This window comes from Siniperca chuatsi, linkage group LG20 (assembly GCF_020085105.1).
Source record: "Siniperca chuatsi isolate FFG_IHB_CAS linkage group LG20, ASM2008510v1, whole genome shotgun sequence".
NCBI classification, from domain to species: Eukaryota; Metazoa; Chordata; class Actinopteri; order Centrarchiformes; family Sinipercidae; genus Siniperca; species Siniperca chuatsi.
The window spans coordinates 21,861,375-21,883,488 of record NC_058061.1 but is presented as its reverse complement, the minus strand read 5'-3'; the positions used below and the strand labels follow the sequence as shown (position 1 = coordinate 21,883,488).

Below are 22,114 nucleotides of genomic sequence, written 5' to 3'. Positions count from 1 at the left end.
CAACATTACTAGAAGGATTTTGGTTATCAACAAATTAGTAGCTGGAATTCTTGAACTTTTATATTGAATTGACTTTTAATACATACAGTACAGTATTTGTAAAATGGCTAAGTTGTTACGCCTCATGTTAATAACCATAAAACTAAACCACCTGATAACTTTTATACCGTATAAGCTGTATATCCCTTGTTTAAATTATATAGAACTGTATGTTTTAAAATCACCTTTTTTTATTCATTTTCAGTAAAGAATGACAGCAAAGTCCGGTCATGTGACACATCTATTGTCTCAGGTTACTTTCATGTTACCATACTGACAAATTGTCTGTACAAGCTGTTTTGCATTCAGATTTTTTTTAAAACATTAGTGAAAATTAAGCCAGAATTGGAACAGTCTTTGTCTACGTACCTTATTAAAGTAGCCTTTAAAAAGACTTTACTCATGAGAATCCATTTCACAAACAACTACATTTATTACTCTACCAACACATTACCTCCCAAACTGGACTGCTTTATGCATTATCATACTCTACATACAGAAATCTGTTCTTTAGTGGACATCTTCCCCCGCATCTACATTATCTTATTACTGATGTAATGTATGCAACTCTAATGGTGGTCATCAGCCAGTAAGAGAAATGTAGACTATAAGCAAAGCAGAAAAAACAAGATGCTTTTCCTCACTTTACACCAGTTTAGCCAGTTTAACATGTAAGATGAATGTTGACAAAGAAGAGAAATAAGAAGTGCTGTACTCACCTGAAGCCACAATGACAGTCAGCAGCTCTGGTGCCATCGCAGGGATCGCTCTTGGAGTCGGAGGCTAAAAAGACATGAAACCTGTCTTCAGTCAGTTTCCCCTATCTACACACATTATCTACAGCTTTCAAACAAAAAATCAGTCCTTTGCAGTCGAGCTGGAGGAAAGCAGCTGAGTCTTTGGCTGTTTTTTCCCCTGACTTGTTCACAACTCTGAAACACGATACAGACCCCAGGATTAACCAGCGGGTAAACATTAACACCATGTCAGGAGAGTGGCTGAGCTGCCAGCAGAAGAAACCCACCTCAAACAGTCCTGTGTTCATTCCGCAAAAACGAAGGGAAACGCTCTGCAAAGTTGACACTTTTGCAAACTCTAGTGGAAGCTAATGGAGACGCATGCAGAATTGACCCATTAGGCTTTTTAAAAAGTTACGTAGTGCAACAAATCATTAAAACCTATAGATACAAAGTTACCCCTGTGTATGGTTGCATGCGAGAGCTATTTTTCACATATTCAGGGTGTGTGATCGGTTTCCATTGCAACACGTTCAGTGGCTAACAATGACAAAGTCATGTGATATTTTCAGATGGAACTCGCAGCAGAGATATGTACGGCAGCACAGCCGTAGACCTGAGACTCAGACTTCAGTCAGACTCAAGCAGTGGTGAAATATTCAGATTAGTAAAAGTAGCAATATCCCACTGTAAAAGCCACTCTATTACAAGCAAAAGTCTTGTTTGAGTAAAAGTACATAAGAATCATCAGCAAAATTCTTTGATATAACTACCAAAAGTAAAAGTATTCATTTTGTTGTATTATTATATGTATTATATTATTGTATTATTATTGATGCATAAATGTGTATATAATTGGAACAGGTTGAGGTGGAGCTAATTTGAACCCATCTGTATATTGCTGGACATGTTTAATCTATAACAATGCATCATATTTTATAAAACGATCATATGTTTTATATGCAAAATCGAGTATGTCTGTTCACCGATGAATACACTGAGCAGGTTTTATTTACAGTAACTCAGCTTTAATTGGACATCATGTAGAGACAAGCTGAGAAAACCAGTTCGAAATGCTGATGTGTGACTTTCACACAGTATCTCATGTATTTTTCAAACTTTGAATTCTTAATATTTTCAGTTATAAATAGTATGCCAATACTTTCAATGAAAAAGGCTCAAACATGAGTTGGGATAAAATCATGTTCCACGGACTGTATTATAGTTTGCTGTATTTGTATGTCTGAAAAGTGAAACAATATGTGTTCAACCTTGAACTGTTCTATAGTGATATTTAGTAATATTTTGAGTGATTATCAGTAAAGATTTGAATGTTTTTAGGTGCCTGTGTCATCTTTCTTGTATTTTGGTGTTTCTGGCAGCTTTCTACTTTAAATGTTAAACAGACAACATGAGAAATCAGACTTACAGCTGAGTTTGTGCTGAAAGAAAGGACACCACCGCACATGTGGGGGGAGGACGCTGAAAAGCTGAAACGGTGCCAAAGAAAGCCAAAAATGAACCTAGTAACCTGCAAAGTAATAGTAAGTGCTGTTCAATACCTGTAGTGGATTAAAAGTATTTGCATCTGAAATGTTCTGTTATAAAAGTATCAAAGGAACCTGCTCATCTATGTGAAAACATCTACTATTAACACAGTACAGAAAACAAAGTGTTTCAGTGCGAGCAAGTGAGTGAGCAAGACTTTGCTCACTCACTCGCAATGTGAAGACTTGTGACGTGACTGGACTGACCCCAGAAGACTTTCCAATGACAGCTGTGATGCGCAGAGCCACAGGTCATCATTCTCACACATCCTCCTCATCCTCACCCTCCATCTGCCTCATATCCCCGCATCCACGCAACCTCCCATTCCCCATTCCACCAATTTCACATCGTCTTCATCCTCTCCGTGGCTGCTCACTCTCATCATCTCTAGATCTTAACCCCCCCCCCCGGCGTGATGTGGGTGAACGATCACGACATGCCTTTTAAATGTTAAGTGATGTAGGCAGAAGCCCGCTGACTGTGATTCACTCCAAAGGAGGAGCGTGGAGAGAGAGAGAGAGAGAGAGAGAAAGAGAGAGAGAGAGAGAGAGAGAGAGAGAGAGAGAGAGAGTTGCGTGGTTGGACAGCTTTTGTTCTCCTCACCACGGTCTTCCGCTGTAAAAGAGCGACTGGAGGACGACAGGATGGAGCGGATGGAGTCGATGGAGCCGATCTCGGCGCACTACACCACGGCTTACCCGGAGATTCATCCCGATAGCGGCTACGAATCCAGAGAGACCACCGACAGCCAGGCAAAGACTCCACCAGCTCCGACATACGATGAGGAATTAGTGCACAAGGTATGGCGATGTGGTTCCCATCATACACTAGCTTTTAAATCCAGGGACTGGTTCGCTTTAGTGGCACAAACTCAAATTTTAAACTTTCCAAGACTGGTTTCTGGTTTCTATAAAACAACAACTAGGCCTAAATGACTTTACACGTGTGCGCTTTCTTTAAGCTTTATTTTCTTTCTATTATTTATCCATTTAGCCTTTTTACTGGAATTTCTGAAATGTACCCAAAGAGCCCCGGTCCGCCAGCTGGGCTCGCCCCCGTGCTGGCCGGCTTCTGCGCTCTCCATGGTGCTGATCTTCACTTGGGCCGTTTCCAGACTCGCTGCGTGTCAGATCTGCCCGAAACACATCATTCCTTCTGTAATGAACAGTCAGCTTTTGAGAACGCTGCTCTTCACTCATGCAAGCTTCCTGCTTCTCGCTGCTTCGGAGGGGGATAAGGCTTTAAAGAGAGGCCACTTTCTCTTGCTCTTCAGCAAGACACTGAATCCCTCCACCCCCCTGCAGACCTGTGCCTGTCATTATCACCACAGGCTGGTTTAAAAATGTTATTTAAATTGTCTCTCTTTAGACTGGGGTGAGATCGTGTCTCCCTGTTCATTTGTTAAAATAATATCCACTCCCTGTTGTAAGTGTGCGATTAGATGGAGGAGGAATGGTCTACATTGGAGGGCTGACGGATACAGTAGGGCCACCATGTAAGTGCTGATGTGGCATCCTAACTGTAAAACGTTTAAACTTGAATTTTCCACAGCAGTGAATTTCTCTAAAATCCAGCAATGCTCTCCAAAGTGGCGACCATCTGTAATTACAATAATAATAATAATAGTCAGCATGGAAATACAATCAACGTTTAAAAAACAACATCATAAAAGACATGAAATCATTCGCTGCATTATGCAAACAGTGTCAGCAGACTGAATGCTACAGCAGCAAAGCTGAGGTGTCAAAGGATTCGTCACCCCTTGACCTCAACATGGACTCTGGAAGAGCTGAAAGGCCTAACGGAGCAGACTGTGGAGGCCTTTGGAGACAGAATGGAGTTAAAGGGGATCTACTCTGGCCATGAAAAGCCTTTCAAGTAACGTGTAGGATTTTAAAGAGACATTATATTATGAAGCTGTATTGCAGGAGCAGCTTCCAGTTCAGTGTGAGGGAGCCGCATCAGTCAACGCCCGTTTCCTATTTTCTTTAGTTTGCAATGCCCTACTTTCTTTTTAAATGTCGCCCACTGTGGGAAACTAGTGCAGCAACCATCTGAGAGGTTTTTATTTTAATTTCTTTCCAAAAGGGAACATGATATTTAGTTAATTACATCCTATTAAGAAATTTCCCGTTCGTCTGATGGTGTTTGACAATTACAAGAAAGTCTTGTAATTTACACACAGACACAATCTGCTATAATGTCATTGCACTTAAAGTAATTATTCTGAAGAGTGATTTTGTTCCTGAGGACGGCTGCTAAGTGACTTTATGTAATTAGTGGGAGTTTAGTGAGAACTGAGTTTTCCCAAAGGCTAACGGGCTGATGAGACATGAACCGGGTTACCCTAATGTAACCATTATGCACTTTGACCAGCTGCCTTTAATTGCCTTGGAAGCAGTGTGTGTCTGTGTGAGTGCATGTGTAAGGCTTGGTATTGTGAGGGCCGCAGGTGCTTTGCAAAGCAACACAAGTTGTTCTTTCAAAGATCAGAAACCGTTATTTCAGGTGAGACCAGCATGAGCCAGTCAATCTGTCCATTAAAAGACCAAAACAAACAATGAGTCCATCTCTCAATACTCCCTCAAGTCTTTAAAGCTGCACTAATCAATATTGTTAAGTGAACAATGGATCAAATGACTATGTGTGATGTCAAAAAGGTCACTCATAGTGACAAAACCACAGAGAATTACTTTTTAGTGTCTTTCAGCTCATTGTTTTGGTTTTGGTTCAGTCTCGCCGCTCTCATCAACCTTTTTATATATATATATATATATATATATATATATATATATATGTATGTATCTGTATCTGTATTTCCCAATAGAGGCACACACACATTGCCACTAATGTAAATTTGCATCAGCCATCAGATTGACGTTTAATATTGGAAGCTGCAGTAATCTGCTACTGTTCTGTGGTTTCAAATCCCAGCTGTGTGTGCAGCGGATCGAACAGTGGCAATGTGAAAACTGTCGAGCTAGATTACATTCTAGCCTGTGTGTAACAGACTTCATACTCTCCAGGAAGATAAAAGACTCCCTAGAGGAGACGCCCTAAAGATTCCAAATTCTCTCCATTCCCTAAAACTGTTACTCCAACTTCCCATACAGTAAAGGGACTTCCAGAAGCTTCTTGGTAAGAACAACTGGGCTCAGTCAGGAAGAAACGAAATTCACTGGCACTTAACAATCTGCTTATGATCCCTGGAGATGAATAAAATCGAATTATCTCTCTTTCTTTATCTCTCTCTCTATCTATCTATCTCTCTCTCTCTCTCTCTCTCTCTCCATACCACATATGTGCACAAAATCCTGTATACATCATCCACATCATCCATGTCTAATTCCTGCGGTGCTTTCCCTTAATTGCCTCCAGTCTCCAGTGGGGTTTTTATGAGACAGGCTCACTTCCCGTTAACCTCTGTTACCACGGAAACAGCATCATACCCCCCTCTCCCACCACAAACGCACACACATCCTCGTCATCATCACGGGTACACATGCATGTGTATTTCTACACGCGCGGTTGTTTCACGCCCCTGGTTCTGTCCTCACATGCAGGTTTTACAGTATGCTGCATGCTCTCAGCGATGTCTAGTAAACAGGAAACAGATGCCATTAAGTCACAGGAGGACCAGATGAAATAACAATATTGCTTTTGGTTTGTACTATGCTCTACATGTTAGTTAAAGCCACTCTGTGTTTACCTTTCTGATCATTTTATTCTTTTTTAAGGGATTCATAATTTTGAAAGTGTCTCTTACTAGCCCCAGTGACCCCTTGACACTTGACCGTTCACTAAACCGTATGCGTGGGGCTGCAGTAAGAGTGATACTTGGCATTTAAAAGTTTGGAGGGTGGTGTCTTTTGATTTTTGCGCTTCCAAATACCAAAATCAGAAGCACAAAAGTGTAAGGAATGTGTGTTTATCTGCTAGGCTGCAAACATAAGCATGTCCGGCTAGCGTACCACCTGACAGTAACCGAGCGCAGAGGTGCAGAAAGTATTCACATCCTTTACTTACACACTGTGAAAATACTCTACTAAAAGTCCTGCATCATAACGTTACTTAAGCAAGTAAGTATGTAAGTATTAACAGCAAAATGTACTTTAAGTGTGAAAAGTACTCATTCTGCAGTAAAATGCTCCTGTCAGTGTTTTCCTATTATATCTGATGCTTCTGGATTATTATCACTGCTGCATTAATGTGTATGTTGCATTTTACTGCTGTAGATGTTTATGGTTGAGCTAATTTGAACTACTTTATATACTGTTATATATATATATATATATATATATATATCATAAGATCATCATATGTTTGTAGCATCGCTGTCCTGTGAGAACCACGCATCTCTAAAAAGTCAACTTTTCATGAGCTCAGAAAAACAGCGCTGTTTTCAGCTTTGTGATGATGCGTTTTCCGGCTGATCCGAGGATGTTTTTAAACAGTTTATTAACCTTTAAGAAGTAGGAGAATTTTCTCAACCTATAGAGGAACACTTCATCCTTCAGTTTGTCAGAAACATTCAAATTCAAAAACACCAAATTTGGAGATACATGGTTTTCACTGGTCAGGAACGGTATGAAGAATTCTTAACTGAAAAGTAACTAGTAACTAAAGCTGTCAGACAAATGTAGTGGAGTAAAACGTACAATATTTACCTCTGAGGTGTAGTGGAGTAGAAGTAGAAAGTTGTACTCAAGTACCTCGAATTTGTACTTAAGTACAGTACTTGAGTAAATGTACTTAGTTACATTCAGTGTTACTTCCAGCGTCATTAACCAACTGCATCCTTTTGTGGGGTTACAGGTTACGTTTTAAAAAGCCCCCATACACAACCGTGCAGTATAACCAGTCCTGATTACCATGTAGAGTTTAGGTCGATGGTAGCAGCTCTGTTCTGCTCTGTACTGGATTTGGAGACATTTAAACCCCTGCCAACATTACACAAGATCAGTTTTCTCTTTGATTATTACAAATCAAAGTTTGAAAATACAAACAGGAATATAAGCTAAGCAGCCAAACTGGGTTATTATGTTAGAACAGTCAGATGTTACCTTTTTTTCTTCATCATAGCTGTTATAGTTATACTCAATATGGGACTAAGCAGCTCTACACTGCAACACAAGAACATTTATTTCCACTGGAAATAAATGCCAACACTTTTTTAACCGTTATAATGTGTGTAGCTAGCCATCAAGTACAAGACCCCTTTTACAGAGTCAGAAACGAGTCAGTTGGAAACATAAAAAGTCAGCTGGAGACCAGATCATTTTCAGCCAGCTCATGGCGCTAACGTTAGCTTAATTAGCCAGCTAACTACATCTTATCAAATCTGCCAACAACAATTGTCATTTGCCACCAAAATGAATAATTGCTGGCTAAAAATGCTATAAAATCTGCTTTTGTCTAGATACCTCTGCCTGAAATCAACAACCCATTGTTTCATTCTGAAAGGAATGTCATGTCAGTTTGTTATTAACCTGTGGTGTCTAATGCTAATGATCAGTGCCTGGGCAGGAAGTATTGCAGTGTCCACTTTAGGTCGGGGTGGCGGATGAGTGTATAGTATGTCTGACTTTTAACTGTAACTACGAGCTTTCCCTAACCTTAACCAAGTGTTTACTTGCCTAACCTTAACGCTGGAACTATACTTCTTCAGGCAGCACGTAAGCGAACGTACAGAAATCAATTTCACCCCGGTGACAGCTTAAACAAACCACTACATCCATGAAACAAATGTGAAATCATTTGGATTCATCAACATAAATGGACAGCATAATTTATGCCGAAATGTACGCCCCAAACTCTGAAAGAAAACATAGAGAAAACTTAATTACAGGATCTTGGATCAACCAATCAGCTTGCTTGACGTGCAGGTCTGTACTAGACATTTTTTTGGGAGTTATGCGCATCAGCTCTATGGTTACCCATAACACCCTTCTCTGCGTAGGTTTGCAAAGACATTTACATGTATCTCTGCAGAAGCATAATTCAAGCATGACTGTATCCTAACCTTAACCGAGTGTTTTAGTTTAACAAATTCTCAACACAAGGACCAACTCACGTTCCAATTCCGAAGCTATCAAGAACGAACCTCCAAGCCAAAGTGTTTTAGTTGCCTAACCCTAACCATACCATACCATAGTTTATTTGCCACAATCACAATCTATTACAAAATGTATCCATATTGCAGCTGCCATGTGCTGATAATGTAGAAAATGAGAAATGAAAAAACTGGAATTGACCATAACAAACATTGGCATTTAACAGATTTTGGGGTTTTGCAGAATCATCCAGTAATTATTATAATAATTTATGACAGGCTCACTACTTGACATCTTGTTAAGACCACTCCTGAACGTTGGCAGACATTCACAGGGGTCAAAATTTCGTGGTTTGATCAAGACCACTTCTAAACAAAAAGGACCCATTGCAACAAAAGAGACACTCAGGCTGCATTTTCAGCATCAAAACTTCAACAAGTCCTTTCTGGAGAAGATAGAGAACAGCTCGGCTGTGTCTCCTTTACTGTATCTGTCATAGTTGGAGGGCACTGTGTTTGTGTGTGTGTGTGGGGGTACCTCAACGTGACTTTTATAAGGGCTCCAAATGAAAGACAAGCCTATAGAAGATGAAGTATTGACTGATGGCCCTGGTGACTAACTTGGATGCTTCTGAATGCTGCTTTTCATTAATTTCATTGTCTTGAAGGTTATCTCCTCCAGCCTGTGAGTCACACTGTAATAGCAGTACACTGCCAAGCTCTTGTAGAAGATAATATTGTTTGTGCTGCTTGGAGGCAGAAATGTCCACAGTGACGCAGATGCTGACTCACAACTCAAAATTATAAAATGATTGTGAGGGTTTAACCAGAAAGAGATTTTGATAGCTGATTCTGATACCGATATAGTTTGATTGATTGATTGATTGATAATTGAACCTGGCTGTTTTCCTGCAGACAATCCTGGTCGGGGACAGTGGAGTGGGAAAGACGTCTCTGTTGGTGCAGTTCGATCAGGGGAAGTTCATCCCCGGCTCCTTCTCTGCTACAGTGGGCATTGGATTCACGGTGTGTATGTATGTGCATGCACAATGTGTGTGTGTGTGTGTGTTTCCAATAGGGGACATTCTCTTGTTGAAATTAAGCAGGACAAATGACACGTTTAGGTGTCACTTCACCAAAATCTCAAACACATTTTCTCATTTGCATCTCGTGATATCTTGCCATGCAGTTAGTTTTGGTTTAAGTGACCCAGTTTTTGAGATATCTGTGTGAGATTTCTGCCTCCACCCCTATACAATGGAGGCAAATGGAATTTTGTTTGCAGTGTTCACAACATTGCAAAATTACAAAAGAATCTACAGCAACAGGTCTGTACTGTTTCCCAACACCCACTTTGATTCCCTTGAGAAACAGAAGGACTCCAACTCAACTACGTAAAAGTCCTTCAAACAAGTTGGCCATCACGGCCAACCAATTCTCTATGATAAGAATTTGATGAGCCACTAGTATTATCAGAAGGGACATTCTCCCACATTTCCACTTCTGAAAATCTAAAAATATCTTATTTTTGAACATTGTGTCATATGGAGGACATGTTAAACTATGAGAAACACATATCATGCCATCTCAACATGTTTTTATGATTGAATAAAATACATTTTTATATTCATTTCACCCCTAAAATGTCAGGCCCTGTCACAGAAAAATGTCTATACGTTAGAATGGTTTCCTAATGAATTTCTTTGATACAAATAGCATTTTCTTATTGATTTCCCTGATTGTCTAAGATGGTTTTGTAATTCGTATAAGAAATATAAGCAACTTTTCGGTCAACTATAGTAAATAACCGCCAGGCACTCATATAGTTATATATGATATATACCCCTACCTTCATCTACACAGTAAAAAAGATGAATTCATCAATGTTTTCTCAAATAGTCCATTTTAATATCATAATGTCCTGTGTGACAGGACTGACTTTATGGATTTTGTTGATGTAGGAAAAGTTATGTTTTGTGTTCTTTAATTAGGTTTCTGGAAAGCATTCCTATTTTATATTATTATTATGATTTGAATGTTAATGTAATATCAGTCAATCAAGTTTATTTGTCACATGTAATCATATAAGGTACAATCACAGTGAAATGTAATCCCGCCAGTTCCTTCAGTTTGTGCATTAAAAATAGTTGCAAATAGAAGAGAAATAGTATTCTCCGGGACCTTCCTCCTGACCGCAGCAGAGAGAAAAGGCCGTTATCTGGGAGGTTGGGATCCTTAATGATTCTCCCAGCTTCATTCCTGCATCACCTGATGTAAATATCCTTTTCATGTAAACGTGACAGGACTGACTGAAAACATGGGGACAGCTGTAAAATAGAAAATAGAATTTATGTATCATTTCATGTTTTTAATCAATTGATGTGAATGATAACAACTTAAACTTATTAATGCTGTTTTTTTCTAAATAACATTTTTTTTTGCATAACAAAACTATGAAAGATGTAGCTCCAGTTTGGCTGAGTACAGGCCATTTTTCAGGATTTGTAAGTGCTTTTAATAAAGAAAAAAAATCATCTTGAGAACCTAAGGAATGACTCCTTTACAGAAGAACTCACAGAAATAACCATCTAGTCAGTCTGAGACATTTTTGTCTTATAGCCTACCTTTTATTCACCAACAATTCCAGGACAGATAATGTAGGTTTCTGGTAGAATGTCCCAGAAAACTATGCATGCTTGGGAAATAAACTACTTTGTTGTGCACCAGCATAGTGGCTCATGAGAGGCGAGAGCCTGCCACTTTAAGTCTGTATGTGTGACCAGAGAGTGAGAGCCTGGCACTGGCCCCTGTTGCAATCTTGACTTGAGGATGTTCCTGTTTGCCACTTGTGAGTATGTTCTATTTCCCTGGCCTAGGGGGAACAGGTTTGACTAACCCATGGCCCATGGACCGGACTCCCACGCAACATAACGTCCTCCAACAAGTCTGGTGGTGATAGTAGCCATTCCTGCTGGGAGGCTTTTCTGACTTTGGCCAGCCTGCTTTTCTCTTGACATAGGCAGTTCAGATTTTATTTTAGATGCAAAATGGTGGATGGCAAAGTTCAAGTTTGTTCCACAGTCCAAAAGAGCAAACCAAACAATTCACCTTTGCGGGAGTGTCTCAGCATCAAACATATCCCCGGCTGCTCTCTTGGCATCTCTCAGATATCTTACATCAGTGGCTAATACCGAGTAAGACCCTTCTCCCGATGTTTAATGTCAGTGCCACTTCCTCCACATGCCACAAGGCCTGGTCACGCCAGAAAGCGGAGTTCATCCATGCATCTTTACTAAATAGCTGGTGCTAGAAGCTTGGTGACATAGGGACTACTCTCAAGGCAAGTTGCTGAACTACAGTAGCTGGCAAGCTAACAGCTAACATGCAGGCCAACCGATAAGATGCTAGCGCAGTCCCAGGGATACTTGCAATAGCTAGCTCGCAAATGAGCTAGCTCACTCGTTAGCTCATCAAAAAACTCTGCCTCTTCTGTGGAGCAGTTTATACTTCAACAGAGGAGGTAAAATAAAAGTGGTCGGTGACACAGCTAATAAGCTATGATAGCTTCCTCCATTTTTGACTTCACCAAAGATTCTGAAGGATTTACTTCGCCCCTGCAAGCAAACCCACTGATTGTGGCGGTTCCAGTGAAACGAATTGATTTTGCCACAGTTTTGCCATTTTAAATGCTGGTGTCACCGGGCCTTTAATCTAACAAACTAAAAGACTCATCATTCAGTAACAGTTGTTCCAAAGAAAACAGTGGACAGGAGACCTGTGGACACTGATTCTTCAAAGAGATGCTGCTGTTGAATCTTTTAGATGTCATTTCCAGTGTATTGGCGTGAAGGCAGCAATCTCAAAACACAGGGGGGGGGTTGTAATTTGAACAATTTGTTCCTTTAATCATTCTTCAGTGCACACTCCAACATCAGTTAAAATGTCTGTGTGTCTGCTTCTCTCAGAATAAAGTGGTGACTGTTGACGATGTAAAGGTGAAACTACAGGTCAGTAAGTAAATCAGTTCCACTGAAAACTTGATGTGCTTTCACAATAGCAAACTATTTTTGGATCGCAGGCTGGTTTCCTTTTAGGCACCAGTGTTGTAACTGAAAACTAGAGTTAGTCAAGTGGAACCAGGCCAAATCGCCATGTCCAGCTTTCCCCCCCCTTTTCTGTTTCAGATTTGGGACACGGCGGGACAGGAAAGGTTTAGAAGTGTGACACATGCCTATTACAGAGATGCACATGGTGAGGCAAATACACACCATAATCTACATCTGTCCCTCAGCTGTACTCTTAACCACAAAAGTTACTGTCGTATAGATGTGCAGCAATAGAACTATATGTTCATTAATCTTTTTTTTTTTGGTTCTGTCTCTAAAGCTTTGTTCCTCCTGTACGACATCACCAGCAAAACCTCCTTTGACAACATCAGGGTAAGTCTGGGATATGTCTACCACCTGGAAAAACATAGGAATGAGTTTGTCAGGAAATAAGGACACAAGGACCAACTCACGTTCCAATTCCGAAGTTATCAAGAACGAACCTCCAAGCCAAAGTGTTTTAGTTGCCTAACCCTAACCATACCATAGTTTATTTGCCATAATCACGATCTATCACAAAATGTATCCATATTGCAGCTGCCATGTGCTGATAATGTAGAAAATGAGAAATGAAAAAACTGGAATTGACCATAACAAACATTGGCATTTAACAGATTTCGGGGTTTTGCAGAATCATCCAATAATTATTATAATAATTTATGACAGGCTCACTACTTGACATCTTGTTAAGACCACTCCTGAACGTCGGCAGACATTCACAGGGGTCAAAATTTCGTGGTTTGATCAAGACCACTTCTAAACAAAAAGGACCCATTACAACAACAGAGACACTCAGGCTGCATTTTCAGCATCAAAACTTCAACAAGTCCTTTCTGGAGAAGATAGAGAACAGCTCGGCTGTGTCTCCTTTACTGTATCTGTCATAGTTGGAGGGCACTGTGTATGTGGGGGGGGGGTGGACCTCTGTGGATCAATTGTCAATAGTGTTGGCACTCATGCACATACAGTAAGTGTGAGTGTGTGTTATTATGATCAACACGCCTTCCAAGTTTAAGCCAATGCAATGCAAACACACTTTCTCTCTGTTGTGTTGGACTTTCTGTGTACTTATGTGTCTGTCTGTCTGTCTTTCTGGTTTCAGGCATGGTTAACAGAAGTCCATGAGTATGCACAGAGTGATGTAGTCATCATGTTGCTGGGCAACAAGGTGAGAGGGAATAGTTTGAGAAGCTCAGCGAGTGAAGTGAAAAAGTGTTAAGAAAATAGAAAGGGATGTGATCTTTAGTAATAGCTGACTGGAAAACTGTGGCTCCTTGTGATAGTAGATCAATAATACAGCTTTGTAATGTATGAATGAGGTTCAGGAGGATGTTAACTGAATATATAAAAGAAGATATTGTATAATAAAATTTAAAGACTATCAATTAGCATGACCTTGGCTGGGGATTGAAATATGGTACAAATTCTCAGGGCAGACAAAACTAGCCAATGACGCACATCTACACGCACAAGCAAGCGGGTGACACAATGCAAAAAGAAGTGGAAGAGAGTTAAAGCTGCACTAATCAATATTTTTAGAATAAACCCACAGAGAATTATCACTGGACTCTGCAGTTCCCCTGAGCTCTACAGAGCGTAGCAGCTAAAGAGACAGAAGCTCATCAGTTTCTCAGGAGTTGGTGGAGATGAGAGCTGGAAGTAGAGCGAATATTGGACTATTTATCAGGTGGACAGAAACACAACTTCAAATAAAAGCTAATGTTGCTCTTTGTATTCTGGATGTGTAAACAAGCAATGGTCTCGGTTTGCCATAACGGCTTTTTAAGGTGATAATATGTCATTGGTTTGTTTACAGCTTGCCCATAAAATCTAAATTGACTGCTTTAACTAACTTTTTTTTATTATTGCTACAATCAGTTGCTTCCTAGGCCTCCATTTAAAATTACCTAGTGTGATGGTAAATGAAACTGCCATTTAACTCAAGGCTTTTCTATATCTATAAAATAAAAGGCGGTTTATATGGTACCGCGAGAGGTTTCATGCTATTCCACTGTTTGACAGTTAGTCGCAGTAACTCATTAAGTAATGTAGCAATGTGCCAGCAAAGGCGAGGAAGATGTAAAGGCAAAAATATATTCCAAAATATGTCTTTCCAAATGTATTATGAGGAATTATGATTAATTAATACTGTCTACAAGAAAACTCCACAGGGTACCTTAACACTTCTTTTTAAAGAGTGACACTCTTTACACCATGTTTATTTGTACACTAATCATACTGTAAGAATTTTGTAGTCTGAAAAAGTTGTTTTTATCACGCATGGTCACACAATATTTAAAGGTCCAGTGTGTAGGATTTAGTGGCATCTAGTGGTGAAATTGCAGATTACAGCCATTTGAATACCGCTCGCCTCACCCTCCCCTTCCAAGTGTGTAGCAGAAACTGCAGTGGTGTGAAACCTGCGGAAAACGCGAACAGCCCTCTCTAGAGCCAGTGTTTGGTTTGTCTGTTCTGGGCTACTGTAGAAACATGGCGGCCTCCGTGGAAGGGGACCCACTCCCTACGTAGATAAAAACGGCTTATTCTAAGGTAATGAAAACACAATGATTCTTATTGTCAGGTGATTATACACTAATGAAAACATACTTATAAATATTATATTCCATTCATGCCAGTAGCTCCTCCTAAACTTTACACACTGGACCTTTAAACATTGCAAGTTGTAATATCCAAAATTGAATTTGTAGAATGCCACAAAGTATACAGTAGCCACCTTTTTCCAATTCTCTGCATCTGTCTGTCAGGCTGACATGAACAGTGAAAGAGCGATCAGGAGAGATGAAGGAGAGAGGCTGGCCAGAGTGAGTATTTTCTTCACGGCTGTACAACCGTAACTGATGTGGTTTGCTCTGCTGTTCACTGTTGTTTGCTCCTCTTCATGTCTTCAGGAGTATTCAGTCCCTTTCATGGAGACGAGTGCGAAGACAGGAGTCAACGTAGAGCTGGCCTTCACTGCTGTGGCCAAGTATGAAACAGTCGCAGCTTTTGAACACTGTACACTCTACTACTGCATCATGTATCTTCAGCCTGCTGTGCACTGAGCTGGCCTTAATTATTCCTTTCAACTGTTTGGTGTTTAGCACAGAGAATAAAAAGTAATAATCAATTGCTAATATAGTAATTTGTCAAAATCTATTAAATATAACTCTGAAGGGGTTCCAGTGTAATAAAAACATATGCACTTAACAGACATTAGCTGTAACATATTGTTACTGAATACCATTGTTAATTAATGTAATAACTCATTGCTTCATCCAGAAATCATCATCATAATTATTATTATTATATATAATTATTGTGCAAAATTACATTTACATATTTTAATACTGTTTCAATACTTAACATTACATTAATTTACCCAGTAATAGTGATGTAATTTAAGTATTTACATGGGATTTTAAAGGGATGATTAAACCCCTAAAATTGACCAAATATCATAAAAGCCATCCAATAATTTATTTCTTAAAAGGCCCTTACATTTTCATTTCAGCTGAAAATCCAGGGATGCTATAATGCTGTTTTGTACATTTGAGGGGGATATTATAATCCATTAATTAACCCCAAATTAGGGGTGAACCCCTGAGTTTGCATTTCTTCCTCAAAGGAACCTTCATTTTTCAATAATTTCAAAAGCTATTTTGTTCATTTTAATTTTACCCCCTAAAAATCCCATATTCCATGCAGAAAACAATTTTTAAAAGCCCTCAATATATTACAACATATTATGTACCAAAATAATGATAAAGAATTTCTTAAAATAGCCTCAATTTGCATTTTAAACTGCAACTCCAATGATCACATTGATTTATTTAAGGAAAACATAAACTATTTATTGATATGGTTAATATGAAGAATATTATATACAGTAAAAAAGAAGTGACAATTTATTAAGAATAATAGATTTTTCATATGATTAATACAATGTATTTAATTTTCTTAAGAGTAGACTGTAAATAATAGTAAATACAATGACACCAATCTAATAATATACAACGATCTCATTCATTTTATTCATTCATTTCTTAAACTGCTGAACTGTTTAGACTGAACCACTCCTCAGTTGTTCCATGTTGCTGCTTCCATGCATCCAAGTGTTCAGTGCTTGCCACATCATTTTATTCTTACCACAATGTAAAATCCTCTAAAACAGTGTTAAATGAAATCTTTGGTCAGCAGCTCAGCAGGCGTGGGGATGCAGCTTACACAGAAGGCGTCACAGATCGTTGAGTAACATCTGTACTGTTCTCTAAATTGTGTAATGTCTGGTTCTGGCTTTTCAGGGAACTGAAGCACCGGGCAGTCCAGCATCCCAATGAACCCAAGTTCCAGATTCATGAATACATTGAAGCACAGAAGGAGAAGTCAGGCTGCTGCAGCTACTTCTAAATCTCATCTCCTGAGTCCTCCTCCCACCACTCTGGGTGAACAGACCAGAGACACACCAAGAGCTACTGAGTGGGAGGAAGCCCTGTTAACTCACTGCTGCCCCCAAAATATGATGCTGCCATTCATTCAAGACTAAAAGCCAAAAGTAGATCAATGACGTGAGAGGAGGATAAAACAAGCTATCGACTCACAAAACCCACAGTTTTCTTTAGTTGAGAACAGTTTAACCAACTCTTTAGACTTGACATTTATCATTATGTGCAACTGAATATTTATAGTAGAAATTTTAGCAAATGGTATACAAATGATTTGAATTATATAAGAAAATAGCCTTATACTATTTGCTTTCTTTGTAAGAGTTAGATGAGAATACCACTCTCGTGTATGGGTGTTAGGTACGGAGCTGGAGTAAGGGCGTGGTTAGCCTAGCTTAGCATAAAGACTGGAGGCAGGAGGAAACAGCTAGCCTACAGCTCACTCATTAACACATTGTATCTCATTTGTTTAACCCTTAAATATATGGGTGTTTTTCAAACATACCTACATACCTCAGGTCTTTAGCGACCTGGCACGTATATAACGCAGATTAAGCCATATATTAAAATTATATTGCTTATAAACTTTTCTGAACAATAACAAACACACAAAAAATATATTTTTGCCATTTATGATTTTTTTTCCAATCATTTATTGATGGAAGAAAAATTTGTTTTTTCAAAATTAATTCCTATATTTCAGTGTAGTCTGATATATTTCATGGTTACACTGTACTGTCTTACATATAGGCGACTGGAATTTCTCATAGACTGCTCAGACTTGGACGGTATCTTGACCGTTGTCCCATTCAGAGCTCATGTCGTCTGAGCTAGCTTTGTCATTCTCTGATTCATAAATGGCACAGAAACTAATTCCTCATCATCAGTGGCCTCAGGTACATCTTCATTTCCAGAGCTACTGTCATCAAACCCCTCCAATATCAAATAAAATGCTGCTCTGCACTAAACCTGACAACCAGGTGCCGTAACATCGTGTTACTGTGACAGTAAGCTAATATAAACAAACTTTTACGTCATCGTGTCTGTATTTATTCATAATAACAGTGAGACATCATGAGGCCAAACAGGAAAATACAATATTACCCACCATTCACTTCACTACATCCATCCTCTTGCATACCTCAGGTCTCTAGCAACTCTATAAAGAGTTTTTTTTAGAGAAAAACATTAGTTTTGTTTTTAAACTTTTTATCATTTCTGATACCAGAACATTGTTAAAAACAAATAGTTTGAGGAATAACAGGGAGTATAGAGCTTAATTGAATTAAATGAATGAATTAGACAGGGTGTAATATAGTCCCGGGTCGTTAAAGACCTGAGGTGTGCATTTAAGGGTTAACCCGTACACAAACAGAAATATAGCAAGACTAAGAGTCTACAGCCATGCTAGCAGCTCTGTGAGGCTGTACAGTGGTGCTTTGAGCTAAATGCTACCATCAGCATGCTAGCATACTCACAATGACAACGCTAACATGCTAATGTTCAGCAAGTATAATGTTCACCAAGATCAACATCTTAGTTTAGCATGTTAGAATGCTAACATTTGCTAATTAGCAACAAACACAAAGTACAGCTGAGGCTGATGGGAATGTCACATTCTGCAAGTATTATATATACCAAAGTACCGGACAAGGTGAAATTTTGACCTGATGCTATATGAAAAGTTAAGGGATCAACAAAATGATTACAATTCCTCCTCAGGGCAACATGAATGTCAGTGCAATGGCAATCATCAACCTCATGTTGGCGCTAGAGCAAAAATCCTCTGAAGACCATGAATGTCTGCACAAATGTATATGGTAATCCACCCAATAGTTGTTGAGCTATTTCAGTCGGGATCAAAGTTGTGGACTGCCCGACCGACCGACATGGCCATGGTCCCAGCATGGCTAAAACAACATTTTGTGGTGTTAGGGGGAGTTACATGCTCTAACTATTCATTGGTTAGCTTAGCATTCTCAGCTAGGCTAACTACGTCTCGACTGAAGCTCCTTACTTAACGCGCAGACATGAGATTGATGTCGATCTTCTCATCTAACTCTCGGAAAGAAAGTGAATTAGCATATTTCCAAAAATGTTTAACTTCTTGAAGGAATTATACAATTAATGCTTCTTTGAACAATGATTTTTTTAAAATATATTTTTGTTTTTTTGCCTCACATAGATGTCTGACTGGAAATTGTTTTTTGTTTTATTTTTAACCTACCTTTTAATTTACCACTAAATCATTGCTGATGGAAGTACGAGGTGTGTTGCGAACACACCAGTTGGCCGAACTGAAGGATACTTTAAAAACTACATACACCTACACACCACTGACATAAACCAGAAGAGAACTCAGCCTCAAGGCAGACTTATATAAGTTTGGATCTGCTTTGAAAAATCAACATTGCTACAACCTTATATATGATGCAATCTACCAACAGATCGAGACAAAGGCCACATACACTGTGTCAAGGGTGCAATTCAAAGCCATGTCCATGGACAAAAGCCCAGACTGTTTATGACTTAGTCAGACTGGCTGACAAACTGTTCTCGATAAGTGACTGTCGGCTGCTGTCGAACGCTCACTTACTCAAGAAAAGCTCAGGGACGCAGCTGGAGAAAAAGCTAATGTGCAGTGAGCGCCTGGCGAGGAAGACTGCAAGACAACTCTATTTTTGAACATGCAGAGGAACGCATCCACGTGTTATTGACGAGAAATGTTTTGGTCACTTAAAATGTCTCTAGAGGAGGACTGACAAACATAACTACCTGACAATGATCTGCCGTTGGATTTCCAGTTTTGTCCTTCATTTAGGAAACATCTATGTAGGCTACATATTGTATTTGAGTGAGTGAACATATTTTGAAAAATGTTTTTTGACATGTTGGCTGCATTATTTTCCTCCCCCCCAAAAAAACAAACTATCTTTTGCTTTTATGGCCTGATTGTGGACTTTAAAGCTCAGTTGCATGCTTGCTGGATTGCATGTACCAAATCTGTGCGCAGTGCCTCCAGAACATATTGAACTCTGTTTATATTTGTATCAGGATGAACATAAAAATATGAACAAATAATTAGCATTTCTCTTCAGATTTTAACTCAACACTCAGGGTTAAATTTTGTTTTGAAATACAAGACCTAGCATATAAGTCATTCAATACACATCAATACATTAAAGCTGCATTCATTGATTTTAATTATTTTTTTAAACTTAGGCCCCTTGGGGGCAGCAGAATAAGGTGTAAACATATTATCGCTTTGTAAAACTTTTGCTGAACGTGTTAGCAAACAGTTGCCTATTTACACATTCAGCATACACGGAGACACATAAGCATTTATTTGGATATATCTCCTTTTAGCTCTGTTTTGGTCTCCACCAACTCCTGAGAAGAATATCTGGCTTTTTCGCTGCTAAATGCTCCACTATGGTCAACAGCTAGTTGCTTACTTTGTCTGTCTGCTGTTTGTTGTTGGGCAGGTACCGTATGGTGGTTTTAGCAGATTTTTTTTTTTTTACTAAAAAAGCTCAGAGTTTCGGGCCAGACAACCAAAACAATTACTTAAAAGATGCTAAAACGCTAAATAGAGCTAAGGGGAACTGCAGAGTGTGGTAATTCTCTGTGGGGTTGTCACTACAGGCGACACCTTTTATATCACACATAGTCATTTGATCCATTGGTAATATAAAAATATTGATTAGTTCAGCTTTAAGGAGCTAATGATGTCAGAACAAAACAGCTCCATGTTCAGGTTTTACTGTAACACAAGCAAGTTAAATATAGTAATAATAGTAGTTTTATATGCCACTCAGAATGATCAACATTTAATATGTAATGAAACTGTATAGTTATAAAAACCTACAGGAATAAATAGAAACAAAACTTCCTATTTGCAGGTCCAGCCTTCAAAATAAAAGCACAAGCATTCCGGCTTTTAAAAATGTGAATTCAAATGTATTTATTTTCAACCTTGTACCAACTCCAGCAAGGGAGAGGTCGTTTCACAGTGCCGTGTAATAACGAGGTATTTACTAGATACTATCTGTGTGCATATGTGAAGTTGTGACCTTTCTTTGACCAGAGTGTGCTGCAATTTTTGGTTGTTGAAAGTTGTTGAAAAAGTAAAGATTGCTTAATGATCTTTCAAAGAAAAGGTTTAAAGAATGTCTTCCTTTTTTTTATTTTACGAAGCCTGACATCTTCTGCCTGCACACCATGACGTTAGGTCATGACTGACAACATTAGTCAAGGTCACGACAAGGTCATTAATCATCAGTCTAAAAGGAGAGCAGCATCTACAGCAACACATCACATCCAGCAACACAACATGGAACAAAACTAGAAGAACCAACTCACTTCAGCAGAGGTCAACTGCCTCCCAGACTGTAAAACTGGCGCTGTGATCAAACGGAACACTTTCTGTGGCAGGTTTTAATACCCTGTCCAATTACATTCCATCGCCAAGCCCCTGCTTCCTCAAACAGGAGGAGACTGAGGAACACATTCAGGAGACCAAACTAAAGTAACACAGTAGGTCCTGGCTGCGTACCTACTTATACGCTACTGAAGTAATTCATTTTATCAGTAACACCTGTGCTTTTCCTGTTATCAGTGATGATTTGAGATAACTCATATCATTATCATTGACTTTCCAACATACTATTTTGTGTCTTGTACAAATGCATGGATGTAACAAATCATGTACAGTAGCCTGTACAGTGACAGTCTTACAATATGAGGTTTACAGAAAGCAGGAATTGGAACTCCAAATATTACACAATTTTTACAAGAACAGTAACCAACACAAGAAATTGCATTCAAATCATATTAGGTACCCGAAATATTGCTGCTAGCCGGTCATAGCCAGGATTTAGAAATACTGAGGTCATAAGTCCAACCAGCCCCTCACCCCCAGATAATTTTGGAGAGAACTGAAAATTCTTGAAAATGTTCCATCAATTTGAGCATTTTTCCCGTATTTAATTATTTCACCTGTTCAATTATTTATTTTTTGTAAATGTGTTTATTCATTAAAAATCAGTTGTATGTTTTTCTACATGATGCTCTAAAAGCCAGTATCCAAGAGTCTTCTCCTCTCTGCCAGGAATACATTCTAATGAGAAAAGACGTTTGTATTTTAATATTTTAATTGTTGTATTAATTCACTTTGCACAGATATTGCTT

General features: G+C 39.0%; 1 protein-coding gene across 1 annotated transcript; it reads left to right on the top strand.

The window, feature by feature from the left end:
• Nucleotides 1-2,785: 2,785 nt before the first annotated feature.
• Nucleotides 2,786-18,413, top strand: LOC122867994 (ras-related protein Rab-37-like; the record flags this gene model as incomplete). Its single annotated transcript, XM_044179494.1, has 9 exons — nucleotides 2,786-3,124; nucleotides 9,292-9,402; nucleotides 12,342-12,383; nucleotides 12,561-12,627; nucleotides 12,763-12,815; nucleotides 13,585-13,650; nucleotides 15,248-15,304; nucleotides 15,392-15,468; nucleotides 16,784-18,413. Coding segments are annotated over 9 exons (918 nt in total), but the record flags the coding sequence as incomplete, so codon positions are not given.
• Nucleotides 18,414-22,114: the final 3,701 nt, after the last annotated feature.